Source organism: Argentina silus (assembly GCF_951799395.1).
Source record: "Argentina silus genome assembly, chromosome: 2".
NCBI classification, from domain to species: Eukaryota; Metazoa; Chordata; class Actinopteri; order Argentiniformes; family Argentinidae; genus Argentina; species Argentina silus.
Window position 1 is genome coordinate 9820210 of NC_139656.1, and position 19863 is coordinate 9840072.

The following is a 19863-nucleotide window of genomic DNA, read 5'->3' on the forward strand; positions in this document are numbered from 1 at the left end:
AAGCGTGTCAACGGCACAGCGCATTACAGAGATGACTTCATGGCTCTGATGTTTAAAACGGAGATGCTGAACGCCCTCCCCTCACTTGAGCAATCCAATTTGCAGCTATTTAAATGCATTCAGTATGAGTCGGTTGTGGTTTGCTTTGTGTTGCAGAGGGCTGGGCTGCTGAACCATACAGAATGCGCTATAATGCTGCCTGAATGCTCAGCTTCCCATGGCACTGCCATCAATTCTCAGCTCGTATGACCTAAAGGCTGTTTGGACATAATTGAACATTAACAGACAAGCGGGTAACAAATGACAGGCGTTTTACTCACCCGCCAGTACATTAAAACAGACATATATGGGACATATCATATTCATCACAACACTGACCTCAGCTGAGAGCCTTGACCTAAAAGGGTGCCTGGCATTATTAACAGACTGCCTCTCCTGCAGATGCTGCAAAAAATGTAGTAGCCTCACATGACACTTCAGAACCAGGGCTGTTAAAGGGCATAACTGTACTTCGGAATACATTTGCTATTTTCTTGTGAGGGATATGCAAATTGGACTTGGATGACGCCATCTTCTGAGTAAATAAGCAATGAAACGTACAAGACGTGAAGGGGGGGGAAAGGGGCATCATTGCCCAGCGGACACATCCACATCACCTCATTTCTTAATGATCGCTTAATCAAAGGCAAATGCCTTTAAGGCTCCTTTTTCATGGGCTCTCTCAAGCTTTGGGAAGAATACTGGTTATTTATAGGCTCAGCATTATCATCTCAAGGTGTCAGAGCTGTGGACTTTCAGCAGCTGCTGCTTGTCTAACCCTCTCTGTCCTGGAGCTGGAGACAAACCACTACCACCACCAGCCCCCCTCCCTCCCTCCCCCCCTGCCATCGCTTTGAGAAGGGAGTTCATATATCTAAGCGCCCTGGACAGCCAGATAACAGTGCGCCCCCTCTCAAGTCTCTCCTCCTCAACTCCCCTATGTGCTCCCAATGGGCAGTGGAGTGTCCTGTGAAGCCCCACACACAAAACCCCACACCCACACACAGCAGTTTCCTATAGGACCCAGAGGAGCCACAGTGTGCTGTTGACAGTGGGAGGCTAGCTCTGCAGACGGGCTGATAGGCAGAAGGCAAGCCCAGGGAACCCAGATAGCCTGGTGATAACACCTCCATGGGAAACACAAACAACTGCCTGTGTCGCCAAGGAGGAAATGAAAAAGAAAAGGCAAAGGAGCTGAGAGAGCGCTGAATGTGAGGTGTCTCTGGAGACATGTTGCCTTGCCTTGTTTGAAAAAATACAAGTTTTTATGATGTAGTTGGAGGGAGAGGGATGCAAACATGAGCCATGCAGAGTGTTTTCTTCTGTCAGGGGAGTAATTACAAAATCGTGTCATCCTCTCTCAGTAAAAAGCAGTTCCCTGCGAGCGATTACTAAACACTCAACGCTGAGGATGATTTGAGAAGCATTAAAAATAGAATACGCATATCCTCACGCATGCATACACATCATATTTAATGGACCAATACACAAGCAGGATCAAACCAAACCAATTAACAAGACTTGGAAGTAGTGTGGTAGTTTGAGGCAAATGTCAACTGAAGTAGCTCAAACCACAAAACAACAACAGTACAGTCTATCAACCTAGTGGCTGGCTGGCACAATGACCCAATTACAACCAGAGACGTGGTGGGGAGGTTTGAGTTAATTTTCAACTAGTCTAACATGGAGTTAATCTTTAACTCCACTTTTAACTATTAACAATAATATTATACGTTAACAACAATAACAACGTTTGTTAGGTACATTCTGTTGGTGGATGTCACAGTGCCATATCTGGGTTGTAAAGTGGCAGTCAGGTGTCCTGTAGGGGCCATTATGAGAGCAGAGTGATGGAGTGACCCTGGATGTCAGGGCTGTTTTATGAGTGCATAAATCTTCACACTGCCTCTGGGAACTATAATCCCACCACTGCAGCAACCTGTGTAAGGTCACCAACTTTACTGACCGCTGTCTAACATCTGCACCATATGCCAAGTTGCAAAGTAGCTTATTCCAATTCTCTCTTAGGATTTGTTTATCTTTTTATCAAAAGTTTTGTAAAACAAGATCATAAATAAGAATCAGAAAATGTAAGATTAAAAAATAAGCAAGAGCAAAGAAGGATGATGAAAGATAATGAGCAGCAGAAAGCATCTTGCGGGGTGGTGTTGGTTGAGGGGGGTTGGTTGACTTTGCAAGAGGCAGGTATTTAGACTCATTATTTGTGCATTTCTACTTGATTTCTACTTCTACAGAAATGAGAGCCACATGTCTCATTGGGATGTGGCCATATCTCCCTCCAGACACAGGAAGGTCTATGTACAGGGGGCATTAGTCTTCCCTTCACCCGATACTATCCCCCATCCCCCAAAACAAATAGAGTTCCTGACACAGACCAGACCCCGACCGGCTCCCCAGCCCTTGGCCGAGCCTCGGGGCACAATGCCCCTTTGATCAGGGGCAGCGTCACTGATCAAACATGGAGACACAACTCGCTCCACATAAGGGGGAAACCAGACAAGGAACACTTGTTTGGGAGATAAAATAGATAGATAGATAGATAGATAGATAGATAGATAGATAGATAAATAGATAGATAGATACTTTATTGATCCCCGAGTGGAAATTAAGGCGTTACAAACAACAACAAAATAAAGTGACAATAGAATAATAAAATAAAATAGACATAAAATAGACATCTGAAACATATACAGTAAGAACAGTTCAGTGTGATTTAACATCCCCCAGCACCCCGATCCTGGTCACCCAGGATGTACCCTGATCGAGCCAGCCGGAGGAGGAGTTGTACAGTCTTATTGTAGTCTTAAATAACAGCAACATAACACAGACACCCATGTATACAGTACACACAAAACACAGCAGAGGGGACGGTGAGCATTGCATGTAATTGGAAAGTAAGAAGATTTCTGTGGGTTAACTTGAAAATGGAATGCACTAAAAAACATTCTCAGGACTGTCCTTCATTATATCAGAGGGAGTACACAAGTAGCCAGCTTAGACTGACAGAGCGTGAATATCATACCAGAACATTCTCCCATGAAACGCAGGGCTCAATTAAGGATTAAAAACCCTTGCTCGCACTCCTAACAAGCCTAGTTCTCAAAGTCATTAGTAATGGGAGTTTCTAGAAAGGGCAGGACTGGTCTGAAAAAGGCCTAGACATATCAGCTCAGCCTAGGTCAGCCATGTCTGAAACCAACCAAACCAACTTTCACTGTTTTCCCGACCATAGGCAATATGAAGCTAAAGGTGGTTCAAGGCAACTTTACAGCAGCCTGGTAGGAGCCTCTCAAAGCAATACACTCCTTGTCCAGTCTGGTACAACTGCCTGTCACCAACACTGCTGAGACGCCTCAGTCTCTTTCTTAATGTGATGTCTCATCGGCCGGTAGTGAAAGATGTTCCAGTTCTCTGTTATCTACTCTGCTACCGCAGCACAGCGGTCACTGGTGGACCGGATTCCGACGATAACTAGTTTAGCATCGTTGAAATGACATGTCAAAATCTCCTCATAGAAACTTCAAACAAAGTTTAGTTAAGAGTTACGCTTGAAAGGATTTTTTGATGTGCATTCTATTGAAATAAATAAACAATTACAGTCTCTATAATCGATTTGCTCAGAACTAGAACTATTTCCTCTTCGTAGACTCACACACAGCCTCTTTGTTTTGGTTTCGGTTTCACCAGCCAAGCTTTCCCCTCGCTGAACGGGCACTCGACCGTGGAGTGATTACTGGCTGTGAACAGAAAGTTGCTGGTATTGTAGTTGGCTATTACAATCAAATAATTTACAAGTTTGTCTAGTATATAGCCACTGCTAAACTTTGTTTGAAGTTTCTCTGAGGAGATTTTGGCATGATTTTTCAACAATGCTAAACTACTTACCGTTGGAATCCTGTCTATTTGAGAAAACAGATAACCGGAGAATCTTTCACTACTGGACTATGAGGACAACTCAGGGTAAGATGATATTTCACCTAAACATGAAAAATAGGCTGAACCACCCCTTTAAGACCCAACAGTTTTACAGCCAAGGGTGTTAAGAAACTCAACACAGACACACATGTAAACATACAAGACACACACGGGGTAAAGCCTCTGATGGCTCAATGCCAAACACTAAAAGGATTGAGGTGTGGGAGGCCAATGAGCAGCCACTACAGGTATGCAAAGACTGATGAACCATTTTTGCTTAGTACCTACTGAACACTAGGGATCCTCCCTAAAAAGGGGCAGGACATCTTTCAAAAACAAGTCAGAGTTCACCCTAAATTACTAGACAAGTAGATTTAGAGTTCAACCTAAATCTATCAGAAACAAGCTGCTCCTAATAGGCTACTAAGTTACTTTGAAATGTTATTTGGCAACTGGTCAAAAGTAACTGTTGAAATGTGTGTTGAAATGTTGTGTATTGAGGCCATAGGCTTAAAATAAACCTGATGGTCACACTTCATATTAAGTTGTGTACCTGTGTATAACAATGTTGTTACACAGGTAAAGGGGCAACCTAAAGTGCAGTGTTCCCATAGTCACACACACATGCCATGCAAAGTAAGATGTTCAAATGTATTCTATACATGTGTATATTTTACACAGTAGACCTTTTATTTGCTGCACAGGAGAGTGCATTACTGTCAGCTGGGTTGGCTTGGAGCAGTCGATGAGTCCGTCTTACTCATCCTTTTCCCTCTCAGGTTCTGTTCTAAATTTAGGTCCCCCCCAGGACGTTGCATAGTTGTCCTCTGGACATTTCCAGACAAAATCCTCACAACACTATAAATGTGTGTGTTGGTTCCTGTGTGGATGCCGATGAGATCATGTAGGCAATCTATGACTGTATAAGCAACACACACATTTCAATCTAGAAATACTGTTTTTCCAATGCTAGTGCCTTGGGGACTATGGAAAATGGTGTATTGATAAAGTACCTCATAACCAGACAGATCAATATCACTTTAAATGGATGTGGAGCATCCCTCCTCTCTAAGCCCACTAATCCTGTCCCTCTCCACCAGGAAGAATGCCTGCTTTGTGGACCTGGAATAACACAGACGCCGCTTCCTGTCCTCTGTGAAGAGACGTACAGCAGGACATCAAGATAAACTTTCTCGCAAAAGATAACAGGCCGCTTTATGCTCCCCGATAATCATCCATTGACTCCAGCATCCAGGGAAATCCGAGCCTGCTGTTGAAGACTGTAGTTTCACCCCCCCACGCTCAGAGGACTCACAAAGGCAGCAGGTGTACTAAACACACCTCAGTGTTCAGCCCTGTAGCCGTAGGTAGAGTCACAGAGTCTGTCAGTTACTGTTAGAGCTTCACTGAGCCCACTGGGCAAATACACGCCTCCAGCTCTCATTGTCAGTCTGAACATGATGAGAAAGCCCAAATAGACCACCTTCCCCCTCGCCTGGCATTTTCAGTAAGTGATTGACAGAGAGTGATAGGGAACAGAGGAAAAAAAAACTCTAGAGATTAGGTTAAGCAATCTCACACAAAGAGACGATATTGCAAAAAATTTCTACCATGCTCCCTCTCCCACAATGTTCCTGTCATGACATCTCTTGAAGGTATTTATTCTTGATGTTGCATTCTATTACAGTGTGTGTGAGATGAGGCTTGTCAGGCTGATATAAAAAAAAAACAGAGTCTGGACGGCAGAGATAAAAGTAATAAGCTCCTTAAAGCTGCACAGCTGAGAGCGGGGGGGGAACAGGAGTGTGGGGTGCAATTGGTGAACAGGTTACGTGGTCTTGATCCCAGTCTAACGTCTCACATGTGGTCAGCAGGTCCCTGCTATGAAAACAGGCTGGCCATCACCCCGCTAAAGGGGCACAATCTCCCTTTGACTAAAAATAAATGTGATTTGTGTTGACGTACAGTAGCCATTTCAAATGGACTTCAGAGCATTACATTTGCTTTGAAGTGCCTCTAAATTAAGAGCTGCAGCAATGTTACTTTGTGGTTTACCATAGCAAAGCAAAAATGGCACTCACGGTTATAGGAGGGAGAAAACAGTGAAGCACCCAAGCCTAAAAAATACATTAGTGCAACACTGAGAATGAGTCTCTATGGGGAATACTCAGGGGATAAACACCTCAATCATAACCATTTTGAGGCCCCTGGTTTGTAATGTAATATATGCCATTTAGCTGACGTTCTTATCCAAAGCAACTTACACTGCAGTGAGTACATACATTTCTCAGTATATATGGTCCCAGCGGGAATCAAACCCACAACCTTAGCGCTGTTAACGCCATGCTCTACCAACTGAGCCACAGAGGACCACATCTTCGTCATCTTGTCATCTTCAGCATCAACAGCTGATAACATTTGGGGAATAAAGGTTACAGTGACATTATGGCTTAGGCCTCAGTGACTGGGTAACACATATGACACAGAGCCTGGGTCAGTTCCTCTTGAATATGGTCATAAATCTGCTCAAATATGATAGCATACCTACAGATAAGGCCTGACAAAGTGGCATTTCCAAGACAGACAAGACAAACAAGCTTGACCTTTCACAGCCTAACAGAAGTGAAATATTACTCTGTACTAAAAATAAAACATGACCTGAATCACTAGCCGAATGTGGTCAAATACCCCAGGGAACATGCTGAGATGGGTGTGGCAACACAATTCATTGAAGGTACCACTCATCAGTCACAACTGCTTAGGCATACCCTGCTCATTAGGATGGCACAGCTGACAAAAGGCTACATCTCCTTTGTGCAAACTAGGCTTCAGTCCCCACCAAAACATGAATGTCTGGCTAACGAACATTCACCTTGAAGTTTGTATCTCAAACCCAAACTATCCAAGAAACTGAGAGGGGGAATCTAGCGGGTGTAGGTGCTTTTTAGGTTGGGTGAACTCTGACAAGCTGGCAACTCCAACGCATTAATGACATCTAAAAGGGCTAAGCCCCGAGTGGCCCAACAGACAGACGACCCAACACTACTTAGAACACCCTGGGTCAGTCTGGCAAGCACATAAGCCCAGGGAAAGTGTCTGATATAAAGTAGAAAGTATGCTGTAGTATCTTAACTCTATAGGTGGGACAAGAGCATGGGCATGCAGAAGCAAGAAGCTCAATGTGTAGCAAAGACCAGTTTTATCAATGTTCATGTAACATTTTGATAAAATTGTATCACACTGAACCTGACCATCTAGAAACAATGTTGTGCAACACGTAAACAGCTATCGTGTTGTTGACCTTGGCCATTTTCTCCACAACTCAACATTCAGACAATCTAAAATGATGAACATTCACAAAAACATTCATAAAGAACATGCCTCTAACCCTTTCAGAGTGATACACTGAGTCTACTCAGGGGAATATCTGATAAGTGCCCTTTGTTCATTGTTGGGCATTTTACCATAAGATTGTTATTTGCATGTTTCAATGGCAACTCTGAGTTCCAAGAATGATAAAATGTTGTCATTTTTGTTTTGACATCAATGGACATTTGGTCCTTGGCACAGTGCAATATGCATGTCTTACACGGTGAGCTGCACAAGATATAGACTAACTTCTTGTCTGACGTAAACTTCCTCAGGCTAATTCACAATTCCCACATAACACAGAGTTTGGACTTTAAGGAGACTTTATGCTACCTGATAAATGTCACTGACAATGTTAGAATGCTAGAGGCACATCAACAAAGCACCATACCTCCTAGTTGTTGGTAGACCACAATTCCTTCGGTAACACATATTAATTTCCCCCTTACTCTAGTAAAATCATTGTGATACATGCTGGTACACAGTACATTAGTAATTGTGTTAGAGTAATGGAGATGAGGAAAACACTGAGTTGAGTTGTTTACCAAAATATGTACAATTCATAGTACAATATACAATGACGTTACTAGAGTAGCCTAATTACAGTGTTACTACAGACATAGGGGAATCTTAATGTAAAGTGTTACCATGTCCATTTTTGTAGCACTAAGGCCTGATGCAATAGCTCCATAGCTCCCTCCTCCTGTTTTTTCCAACCATGGTGTCTCTGTGGGATTACGTGGAACTGATGTTCCTCCATACCTTACAAACGGAAGCGAATACCATTTGTGCCAGGGGATGCTTCGCTCTCCAATTATCAGAAACTCAGAGCAAGCCAGCCCTGTGTGGCAATGAATTAAACATTAAGACACTTAACAGCTGGTTCCTAAGGAACTTGCATACAAGCCAGAGCAGCAGCCTTGCTGCCCCTTTGTGCATTTCCATTAAAACTGGAGCATTTGTGATTAAGGTCATACAGCAATACACCTGCTCCTCCTGACCACCATTAACCAGCCAGATGCATAGCTGTTTGTAGTTCAATGCCACGGTTCTGAAAAGTAATTGGATGAGCTGTTGATTTCCTCAACTAAAAGAGAGATGCACTGCAGTAATTACATGAGTGTCTGGTGTGGCCTGCTGACCTTGCTGTGGTTCAGGCACTCGGCCTCCTCCAGAGTGGACACAAGCAGATACCCTGGTCATCATCCCTTATATATCCATCCCACTGCCCATGATAATAAACTGTGTGACAGTAGAAGGGTGAGGGCTTGGTTCTTGAAGGTTAAGGACAGAGGGCAGGTGGCAGATCATTTTTAAACACCTGGGTGCCCTGGCGTAGTCAGCAAATGGTAATGAAAAGCATTTAAAGGCAGTGAAGACCCAATAAGAGCTGAAATAAAAGAAACATTCTACTAGGACTTTGTACTTTCACGCTCTCCCCAAACCTTTCTTGAATTTTTAAATCAGAAATTGAAATGTAATGCTCTTTGACAAAACATAAAAGCACCGTCTGATTTATTCATATTCCCTGGGCACCACAGATGAGGTCTTAACAAAAGGTTATACTGTAAAATTTCATGAGATAGGCTTTGTGTGTTCACTGCTAAGGAGCAAACGCAATCACGCTCATGTGGAGTGTTCTGAATCAAGGAAAAAAACTGAAAGGTTTTGTGAATATTAATAGTCATCTTGGGAAACAAATCACTTTTCTATGCACACAGGGTCATTTACATATGTATGCACGTAATTATAATATGCCTTGATTTAACATGAGACAAGATGACTTGAATACCAACGCCACGGGGCGGGAGTAGAGGGAGGCTTGACTCAAGGAAGAGTCTTTTTACAGTCTGCATATTTGCCTTTTCCCCCTGTGTGCTTGCTGTCGACAATGCCTAATGTTTCTCAATGAGATAAAGGCGCTAAAAATGGCTCCTTCAACAGCTGCTTCAACTCCCCACTAAGTCCAGCCCCACCTTCTGCCTATGCTGCTTATTTTCTGAGCCATAATATTTTTCAAGATTAGACTCGCAATTAACTCTAATGTTCTTAGTGGAGGGGGAAGGGGGCTTAATGCCAGAGGAGACAGAGTATTATCATATTCTGATAGCCCATGCTCTGTATAAGACAATGTGTGGACATGTTAACAACAGGATACAAATGTATCACGCTCATCTACAAAGAAATACTGTGTCCATGGCAATGGCTTTCGACTACCTATGCTGAGTTATCGTGACAACTGCATGGATTCATTTAGCTAGACTTGCTTTGGCTTTAACACTGAATAGAAGGAGGAGGTTAATGTGGAAAGGTGTGATCCAAGTATTTTTCTCCAAACATATAAAAAATGGATTCTTCCCATTGTAAAACTAATTCTCTAGGAGTGGCCAATGTGTAGAGAGCTGAGACCTTGCTGGCAGTCAGGAAGCAAACACCTGCAGATGCAGCACCCTGGGGACAGGCCTGTCAGACTGTGTACCATCACACTGTACTGGCTGTCTCACATGCACAGAGGAGAAGGTGGAGCCCAGTATTACGCCAGAATACAACTGCAGAGTATGTTACACTGCCGTGATCATGGAAATAACGATAGTTCATGTAGCCTACTAAATCAATGGATAGCATCACCTGAGAATCCACTTCACTTTGGATGCATTTCAGAAGGACCATAATCAGCAGGAAAGGACTGTGGCCACCATGAAAGGAAAAGAGGCTCCACAATCACACAATCCACTAAACTTTAGCACCTGAAGTATGTTTCAAAATCCAGTCTTGATCCTTCTTCTTGTATAAAGACACTTTACCCAGACTGATGTACATCAAACTCTTCAATGGGGCACCATTCCCTTTGTGAGGATCAAACTAATTCTACCAAATCATCTCTCATTGTGTCAGTGCGACAGCTAGAGGCCTCATGTTGCTTCTCTCTTAGGCAAAACAGCACAACATGCATTGCCTTCTGATTTGCAGTCTTTTCCTCCGGTGAACAGCAAACAACAACCATTTGGAAAGGCTCATCTTCATCACGCTCCCTCAGCTATTTAACGGCATGTCTTTCAAGTTTGGGATCTGTTTTTAGTCATTTACTGCCAAGGTGGAGAACAAGAGGCAGACTAAGGTTTTAGAAACCTGTACACTGTCTTTAGAATCTTTCCATTGGCTGTAAATCCATGCTCCAACTTTGGAGAAAAACCCTCCTTATTAAGAGATAACACACGCAGCGGATAACAAAAGTTGGGCTAAATTTGGCTAGGAAATCCCTCACATCATCATACGAAATAAAACTCCTTGGGCCTTAAGTCATTCATCTGCCGGGGCAGGTGTCTCTTTGTGTAATAAATATAAAAAATATGAATTTGAAAGATCCTATTTCAGTCCCAGTTAACAGTATATCCGTCACACATTGAGACCGTTATTCCTCATTGGGAACGGAGGACGTTGCAGGGCCATGCGTATCTGTGCAGCGGGTGGCCTAGTGATGGATGTGCTGGGGTGTTTATCGTCTTAAGAGAGCGACACCTTGGTGACAACTGATGGAACCAGAGAGTGGGGAGGATCAGCAACACAATGACCTTGTCTTTACAGATGGGTTACACACAGAGAGGAATACAATTCTCTCTACCTGTTCCGATCACTAGTCTACCTACCTTTAATGCCACCTCTGAACATCCAATACATGCCAATCCCACTCTATCCACACATTAAAAACATCTTCAATTTTAAAGTGTTGACAAAGGTACTGATATCTATTAATTAAAAACAATATCATGTTGAATCCAGCCATTTATAAGCTAACCTTGTGTGAAACATGGATGCTTGTTGGGGTAGTAAACTAGCCAACCAACTCTTCATAGGACTTCAATAGTTGCCAGTAGTTCATCAGAAGTTTGTATACCTACCTACAACATCTGTTAATACAAAATAGGCTTCATGACCTGTGGGTTCAAGCAAAGGGTTACCGATATCTCCTCTCCATATAGTGCTTTGGCAGCAGGCAAAGTTATTACTCCCAGTACCTGTGAATAGGGAATGAACTCTGAATACAGAGTGGGCTCTCTGCTGTAACCTGGGCTTAAAAACAAGACCTACTATTAATCATTATCACTGGCTCTAATGGAATGCAATCGGCACGCCTTAATGGTCCACTCACTCTCTAAATTGAAAATGAAAGGAAGAAATAAAAAAAGGGAGGGGTGGATGAGTGTATTGGGTTAAGGGCCAGGATCAGCGTTTCACACTGCCAGATGACGGAACAGGAGTCGACACAGGGCCTGTACGACTCCAGCATGTTAAAATATTTAAGGCCTGGGCTCTGAATATTCATGGGCCGTCCTCCTCATCATCAGATTGTGGAGGACACAGCAGTGTCCCTGGAGTGTAATCCGATTCTACATGTTCTTGCTTATTTCCAAGGACGGGGCTCCAGGCGGAGTGGGGTGGACGCCGGGTTAGAGGTGAAGCTGCTGCCGGAGCTTGTTTCAGTGAGAGGGGGCAAGTGGAGGGATGGGACAGCTATGTCACGAGAACTGAATGTGAAACCATGACCTCCAGCCAAAACTGTCTACATTGGGCCCATGACAATTGCTCAGGTTGAACAGTTCATGCCTCCTACCATCTCTATGGTTTTGTGTTACTTTGTGTCACCATTTTTCCAAAGGCCCACGAAAATATCAGTCTATGAATGTGCAATCTATTCTCTAACAGATTCTATATCACGTTCAAATAGGCCTAAATCTCACTTTTTCTCAGACATTGGAAAAGAAAACCAGGATGACCGGTTGAAACCCCATACTGGGTTTGAGATAGTACAGTATGATATGCTTTTGTTCCAAAACTGGAAAGGGTGAGTGAGAACAGAAGAACTTCACCCTGGCAGTGAACAATAATCAAGACATAATATCAGGCATAACATTTTGTGACTGAATAATTTTCATAGGATTGACTCTACATAGTCCATTCAGACCTTCGGAAGGGAGGGAGGCTTCATTTACACAAACACACCCAATCACATTCCAAGGATCTGTGTGCCTGTTTTCAAAAGGTATCCTAGCAACAAGCACCCGGCAGGGGCCTTGGTGTGCAGGCTTATCAAGTAACAACATCCTGGGCCTGCTGGTTTCTCTGCGTTTACGTTTCACCAGGTCACCGGATTCACTCATCGGTGACCCAATCAGAGCCAGGGGGAGACATTTGGGGGTGGGCAGAATACATCAGACACAGAAGATCTGATCAAGTTTCAGGGAAAATAACCGACCAGGCATCACAACTAAAACAAACACTGTCAAAGTGCTGACTGGCTGCCGATGTCTACTGGCATCTGCTTAATGTTGCCTGGACTGGACAGGGCTGTCACAGACTATGGGTAAGATATCACGATTGGAATGCATCTGAAATGGACAAACGCAGAGAGAGTCTTGGACAGAGGCTTGACAAGCCTTGTGTAGAGAAAAATCTGATTTGACATAGTGCTTCCCGCAAAGGCCGACTTATTGCCTATCTTTTCATTTGTTTCAGTAGGCAACAATGTATAATGGGTTTAAGAAATGAATACATTTCTATGACCAGCTGAGCTCTAGAGAAATTACATTAATGTTGTGAAACAAACTACAATGTTGAAATATTCTTAGTAGTAAGTAAATAGTAACATTCCCCATGAGGTTTATGGAATTCAAATGATAGTGCATATAAATGCCCTAGTTGCTTTGAATCCCCATTGTGGAGAGGTTGCATAGGCATCATTGTTGGACCCTGTGCCATGTCAGATGAATACCACTATATGCCCAGTAAAAATGCCATGCTTGTCTGCTGAAGTGGGACAGCACCCAAATGACAAGCCCCATGTTGCCATTATGATGGTAATGACCCTTTACAAGTAGCCTATACAACAATGTGTAGCATGAGAAAAAATGCATTCTTGGGAAGAAAACAACGCCCTAACCAGACCTTTAAACATTACCCTCACAGTCCCTGCTTTAACACAGCAGGGACAGATGTGTATGTGTAAACAAAGCACTTAAATATTGCACAGGTTTATCAGTAACCAGTGGATTGGAATGTCATTGCCCTGATCATGACTCTGCAATTCCTCTTCAACAGCTCAGAGAACATTTTAGCTATACTAAAATGCTATACTGACAGAAACTTTACCTAACAGTTTCAGTTAAATGGTGGTAGAGAGGGAGGGAGGATGGGCTGGTTTCAGTAGGAAATTCCTGGAGAGTGAGTGGCTCACACGCACGCAGACACACACACACACACACACACACACACACACACACACACACACACACACACAAACAAACAGAAGTGCTAAATAACCCTCAAGCAATAAGGGATGGTATACTGTAAAGGGCAAACCATTCTAAATGACAAACATTTTAGTTGTATTGTTCTGTTTTAAAGGTAATCGATGTTACCAAATCCATCTGCATTGCCTGCCCTGCTGATAATTGAGGGCAATTTCAATCTGGTTTAGTGCCAAGACAGCCAAAACTGCTTCCAGGAGTTCCCACAAGCAGACCAGATAGTGAAAACATGCTTTAAGCCACAACCATTCTTTTGACATTTTTGAGGACAGGCAGGATCATTCAAGATTTTTGTCTGATAGTTAACTTTTCAAGTTCTCTGTGAACTGGGCTGTGATGTTCAGAGTGACTGGTGGTCGTCAATTGTCATACATTAAAACAAAGCCACCTAAAATGTGGATTTGATGGCTATGCCCAAAGGTTCTCTGATATACTTGGTAACCTATAAATATTTGAAAATAAATCAATTATGAAATAAACCAATATTTCATAATTGTTTTGAGGACATTCTCACTCTATAAAAACTGAGTGGCTTTGAGTGATGAGAATCTAGTTTTCTATTCAGTTGTCTTATTACTCAACATAAACTAAAATAAAACACCGCTCGTTACATTAACATATTTCAGTGCCATAAATTGATTCTGAGTTAACGTGATAAAGATTAATTTCTGGCGTGGTTTAGAAAGCACCTCTACTTAAGACCTTCGGACTCCTGCCTCGCCCGGGAGGGGGGGATACTTTACGCTGGCAGATGGCAGACAAAAACCGCAGCACTTTGAAGCCCTTTACAGGTTTGTAAAAAAAAAAGCGGATCAGTCTATTGTGGTTGTTAACTAGCTATGTACCAATTACAAAACAAAAACAGAATGTTAAAACATCATTTGCAACGTGACATCGGACACGCTTGTGTTGTAACTACACACTACACCTGCTGTAGCTCTCAATCTATTTAGACTACCTTATCATTTCAAAGGTATGATGTAATAGTACAATAGTATAGTTCTGGTCATAAGATATAATGCCCAATCATTAAATAAATAAATAATGCCCTAATCATTAAAAAAAATAAAACAGCAACAATAACCTTACCTGAAAAACGGTGCTACTAAATTCGAGAACCCAAAATCAGTGATAGCTAACAATTTTTCAGAATTCCTTAGCTAGCTAGTCAGCGTAACAAAATAGACAAAACATACGTATTTCCAAGTGAGAACACTGGAAAGAGCACTTAGTTACAATAATCGCATTAATTATATTAGATTTAATTCCTCAATTGAGCCAACAAGCTCATTATTTGGGGGCAAGTGGCAAACTTTTTTTTAGCATGTTGCCGCTGCTGGCAAGCAAGTGAGCTGTTTACTCGCCAGCCCAGTGTCACTCCATTTTCATTCCCGCTTTCGTGAAATGTGAGGTTAAAAGTAACTGGTGCTCTACAAACTTACCTGCGATGAGACTTAATAATACACAGCAAAGGTGGGATATCGTCAAATCCATTCCTTTCTGTAGATTCCAAGACTTTTTCTTCGAAACTCGGCGAAAACAGAACTTCTGTGTTGCGTGTAACAGGCAGACTACTCCACCGAAGCATCCAAACTCTCCGCTCCTTCTCGCCTCAGCAGGTGCACAGAGGCAGGGAGAGCTTCAGTCTAGACACGTGATTTCCGGAGAGTACCAACGGAATGTTTTCCAAGATGCATTCACGCCCCCTGCCGGAATGTTTGTAACATTGAATTAATGACGATCCCTAGTGTATTGTACTAAACCATACACAAGCTATTAATGGATAATAAAATAGCTTTGATAGGCTTCAATTTCGAATTGAATTTTGAATTGTATGAGCTAGTAAAGAAAGGCTGATTTGTTACAGCGAATAACCATAGTTAGACCACACAGCACACTATTGAAAATGTTTCTTCACAAAAAAACATGCCTTTCACAATATAAAATGTGCATTTTGAGTGAGTACAGCTGTGTTAACCAGTTATGTGCTGGTTATGTGTGTGCTGCATCCTCATGTGGGCTATATTCTGGGAGCCCTACAATATATACAAATGTGTGTAATGGTAATAAGCACTCAAAACACTACAATCAATCAAAAAGGAATTGAGGTATGATTAAAAAACATGTTTAATGTCATTCATAATTTAAGAAGTTTGTACAATTCATAATACTACACTGTGAATAAATAACATATTTGCTCACTGGTAACTTACAATTATCCAAACAAATACAAATACAGTATATATTTCCATGGCTCTAAAATACATAGTACTGTAAATCCAATATTCCCAATTAATTACAATTGCAGATTACTTTGCTTACATTATTACAAACGATCTAAAGTGCAAAAGGTTAATGTTCTTGTCAAACGAAACAAAACAAAAAGTACATATTCAATTGTGGTAATTTACCACCACCGTTTTCACTCTCTTTTTGATCCATATCCAACATGAACTACAGTGCTACAATGGTCCCTAACAGTGAGCCAGGTTTGGAGTGCTACCCCAGTAGCCATGCCCTCCTCTGTAGCCAGGCTGGGCCCAGCCATTGTGTCTGAAGAGGTGGGTGGGCTTGCCTGGGGGTCTGAAGCCATAGTGAGGTCTTGGAGGACCGAATCCTTTACTTGGACCCATCTTCTTCTTAGGCATTGGATGCCACAAAGGAGCAGCAGGGTAGGTCACCTTAGAACAACAGAAAGGTTTACAATATTTCTCGAACATCATAGGACCTGACATTAAAAGAAGTTCACACAAGATCACTTACAAATTCCATAACACATTTTCTTTTATGCAAAGCAGTTGGTTGTACCTGGTATGTGTGGCGACTGTGGGGGAAGGTAGGGATGGGACGGACTTCCCTGAGACTGCTCTCCTCCTCGGATGAGGAACCGGAGTGGTAGTCAGACGTCACCCTCTCCACAGCACTAGTCACCTTTTTAGTGACATTCTCTTTGTCATCCTTATCATCTCCAGTGAAACTGGCCACTGTGAATGCAGGGTTTTTCTCTCCATACCTGAGCCCGGGAGATAGAAGTAAACAAGACTAAACTGTGATGCCTTATATACTGTACATTCATATCAATCATTGACTTGACTTGTGACAGAGAGGGATTTCAAATAGAGATGCACTGATCTGATACTAGAGCATCGGTATGGGGCCAATATTGGCCTAAAGTGCTGGATCGGGAATCGGAGTTACGGAATGCTATTTACCAATCCGATGCTATGGCGCAAACTGTAAAAAAAACTTGCCAAATATGTACATGAGAATTCTGGTAGTTGGAAACTGTACGCGTAAAATGTTGAACTCGTCATCAGCCAGAAAAGACACAAAGCTGTCATGAATCAACGATTACCCTGATTGACATTAATTGACTTAGCTATGAGGATGGCATCATGTGAATCCAGCCCCCTGAGCATGCCCCCACCAAAGTCACAGACAGTGTATTGGAAATGCTAGCCTGTACACATGCCTTCTCCCCAAACAGAGATACAGTGACAGTTTCCTTCACAGTCCTCGCACGGCCAACAGCCGCATTTCTCACACCGTACACCTACCAGTATTTATCTTTCCACTTAGATGGAGGAAAGACATTGGGCAGACATTGCAATATTGTATCAACGAGTCGGTTCGGAGAGCTTTGCAACATTGTAGCCTCTCAACAAAGGAGCTTGCACAAGCTCCTTTCCTGTGCCAATTGTCTCACCAGTGATAAGCCTATTAATTTGTTGGCGCAGCACAGCCTTACTTTGACACAACCAACCAACTAGACAGGAGAAAAGTATTTTTTATGACGTTTTGTCAGCAGGATTTCTCCTGACCGTAAGAGATAGGGATGGAGACGTGGGAGAAGAGCTGGAAGTTCAGTGCCTATTCCTGACAGGCCTACCCCTACATCATGGATAAGATTTATCAACGATATCTGAGCTGCCAACACACTCTCTAGTGCAGTATGGCAACAAGGAGCATACTTCATTATTGGTTATCATTATTGGACATTTTCATCCTCGAAAACTCACATTTTTGGGGTAGGCCATTGAGCAAAGTGGGTGGGCCTAGGCCGGTAGGTCCAAGCGTGCCGCCCTGCCTGGAGTGCAGTGACGACAATAACAACCATGTCTGCGTGACTTCTGAATGACTTCAGTCATGAATTACCTCACACTTGAGACAGAAACCAGTAAAACTATGTGTTGCAAAATTTGCAAGGTGAGTGTTTTGAGGGGTGTCAGTAGCATTTCACTTTATTTAATTTTTTTAAAGCCTTTTATCAGATCGGTACTCGATATCGGGTAATACTCAAAGTTCAGTACTCAGTACTCAGTATTGACAATGAAAAAATGGTATCTGTGCATCTTTTACTTCAAATCAATAAAAGGGAAGTAAGATGGACGACTGAGACTATCACCTGCAGCACACCTCCCCGGGGTCCGTCCACAGGGTGAGCTCTCGGGGCAAGCCCAGGTCTCTGTACTGCACCCCACTCTCCTTGCAGGACCGCAGGAGCTCTGGATCCTCTTTCTGGAACCTGTTCACTCGGATGCACCTACAGATGACACAATATCTACCTCATTGACTCTGATCATACAAGGTTTGAGGTTGATGACTCACTTCTCACTACATGTAGGCTACTGTCCTGGACAAAAACTTGATGTATATTATTATTCAATATCAAACATAACACATACTCTTGGAAAATAGGTTAATGGGCACGCAGGGCCAATACCTGTACGCCTGGCCTTTGTTGGGGTTGTCAGGGTACCAATGACCCCTGAATTTCTCTTGCAGTGCAACAGTAAGCCTCTCCACAAAAAGCTCCATCTTCTGTGTCTCCAACTTGTCAGCTTTCTTAATAAGTCGCTTCAGGAAAAACACCACTGCTGCTATTTCTTTCTTCATATTTCACTGATGTTCTGTAATAATAGTCCAATCTCTGTAAATGTAAGATCATGTCTTTAGTCAAAGAAGCAATTAAACCAGAAACTCACAAGAACTTTTCAGCTACCACTCTCTCATCAACATGTGCATATAGCTGTGCCTCAAAGGCTATGCATAAGTTATACAACATCTATGGTATGAACACCATAGATGCGCATAGCCTACTTTAACTACACAGATAAAATGCTGTAATGAAATTTGTAATGACCCTATAGTCAGTCTCTCTGTACCTAAACTAACAAACTCATGCAGGTGAATAACATTTTACCAATACTAACCTTATTTTAGTCTGAATATCTGTTATATATCATAATATCTATCGTAAAATCCAACTTCATATCTATAAACCCGTCGCTCCCTAGCAACGTAAAACAAGCCAAGGGGATTTGATTTATTTAGCGCGCTGGCCAAAACGGCATTCCAGTCTTGGCGGGTCATCTTCTGGAAGGAGCGCGTCTGTGACACATATTTCCCTTATTAACCCATGTGATGAGCAGTGATCGTAGATCCTGTTTTCTGAAGCTAGCTAACCGCAAAACCGAACCTTAAATACCTAACAAACTAACTGGCCAACAATTTAGTTACTGATCTAAATCAATAGCTATTCAACTCTTCTCTTAAGGTTTTACTTACGATGACTGATATAGTTTATTCTGTCGTATAGTTGATTCACTTACTAGACAAATGTATTTACGTTATTGTAAGTCGCTTTGAATGCGTCTGCTACATGACTTAAATGTTACATGTAAATGTAACACAGTAACTTAGAAGTGGGTAACTGACAACAACCGTTTATCGCTAGCCAGAGAAAAAAGTAACAGACGAAAGGAATGGGACTGTTAGCTAACCATTATCTGATCATGGCATGATGATGGGCAACACAGCTCACCAAAACAGCATGATATATATATATATATATATATATATATATATATATATATATATATATATATATATATATATATATATATATTACAATTCAATCAATTCAGCAGGCGCATTGTTAATAAATGTACTCAATTATCCAAATCAATATGTGAAAAGCAATTATATTTACCGTTATTGTTGTTCATCACCATGTGGACTACTGTGTTGCCAACTTTTCAAGAACGACCGCTCCGCTCAGCTCTATCACAACGTGGCCGTGGTAGACGCGATTACGACGTCACTCGCAATCAACAGCCCGACTAAAATGGCTGACCTTTACGAAAAGATAACCTACAATATATGCCGCAATGGAGATATATGTAATGTCGATTAAAATGTCAAATTACAGTAC

At 42.2% G+C, this 19863-nt stretch overlaps 2 protein-coding genes across 2 annotated transcripts in view; both read right to left on the minus strand.

Annotated features, from left to right (window-relative positions):
* The window catches only part of cxadr (CXADR Ig-like cell adhesion molecule), a 37276-nt gene extending 22041 nt beyond the window's left edge, over window positions 1-15235 (minus strand). The window contains exon 1 of the mRNA XM_083693463.1: window positions 15092-15235. Within this exon, the coding sequence (XP_083549589.1) occupies window positions 15092-15143 (52 nt within the window). The 5' untranslated portion in view covers window positions 15144-15235. The remainder of the gene's footprint in view (window positions 1-15091) is intronic.
* A 752-nt stretch (window positions 15236-15987) lies between these two features.
* On the minus strand, window positions 15988-19690 carry btg3 (B-cell translocation gene 3). Its single transcript, XM_083688483.1, has 5 exons — window positions 19642-19690; window positions 18373-18579; window positions 18055-18192; window positions 16458-16662; window positions 15988-16330 (listed from the first exon to the last, which is right to left on the minus strand). The coding sequence occupies exons 2-5, from the start codon at window positions 18543-18545 to the stop codon at window positions 16124-16126; spliced, it is 723 nt and encodes a 240-aa protein (XP_083544609.1). The 5' UTR covers window positions 18546-18579; window positions 19642-19690; the 3' UTR covers window positions 15988-16123.
* Window positions 19691-19863: the final 173 nt, after the last annotated feature.

Bases quoted from the DNA above. Each gene is read 5' to 3' on its own strand.
- btg3 (XM_083688483.1), bottom strand. From the start codon at position 18,545: ATGAAGAAAGAAATAGCAGCAGTGGTGTTTTTCCTGAAGCGACTTATT. The intron at 18,193-18,372 runs GTATTGGCCCTG...TGTCATCTGTAG, and splicing joins AACAAAGGCCAGGCGTACAG to GTGCATCCGAGTGAACAGGT. The intron at 16,663-18,054 runs GTGATAGTCTCA...TCCCGGGCTCAG, and splicing joins CCCGGGGAGGTGTGCTGCAG to GTATGGAGAGAAAAACCCTG.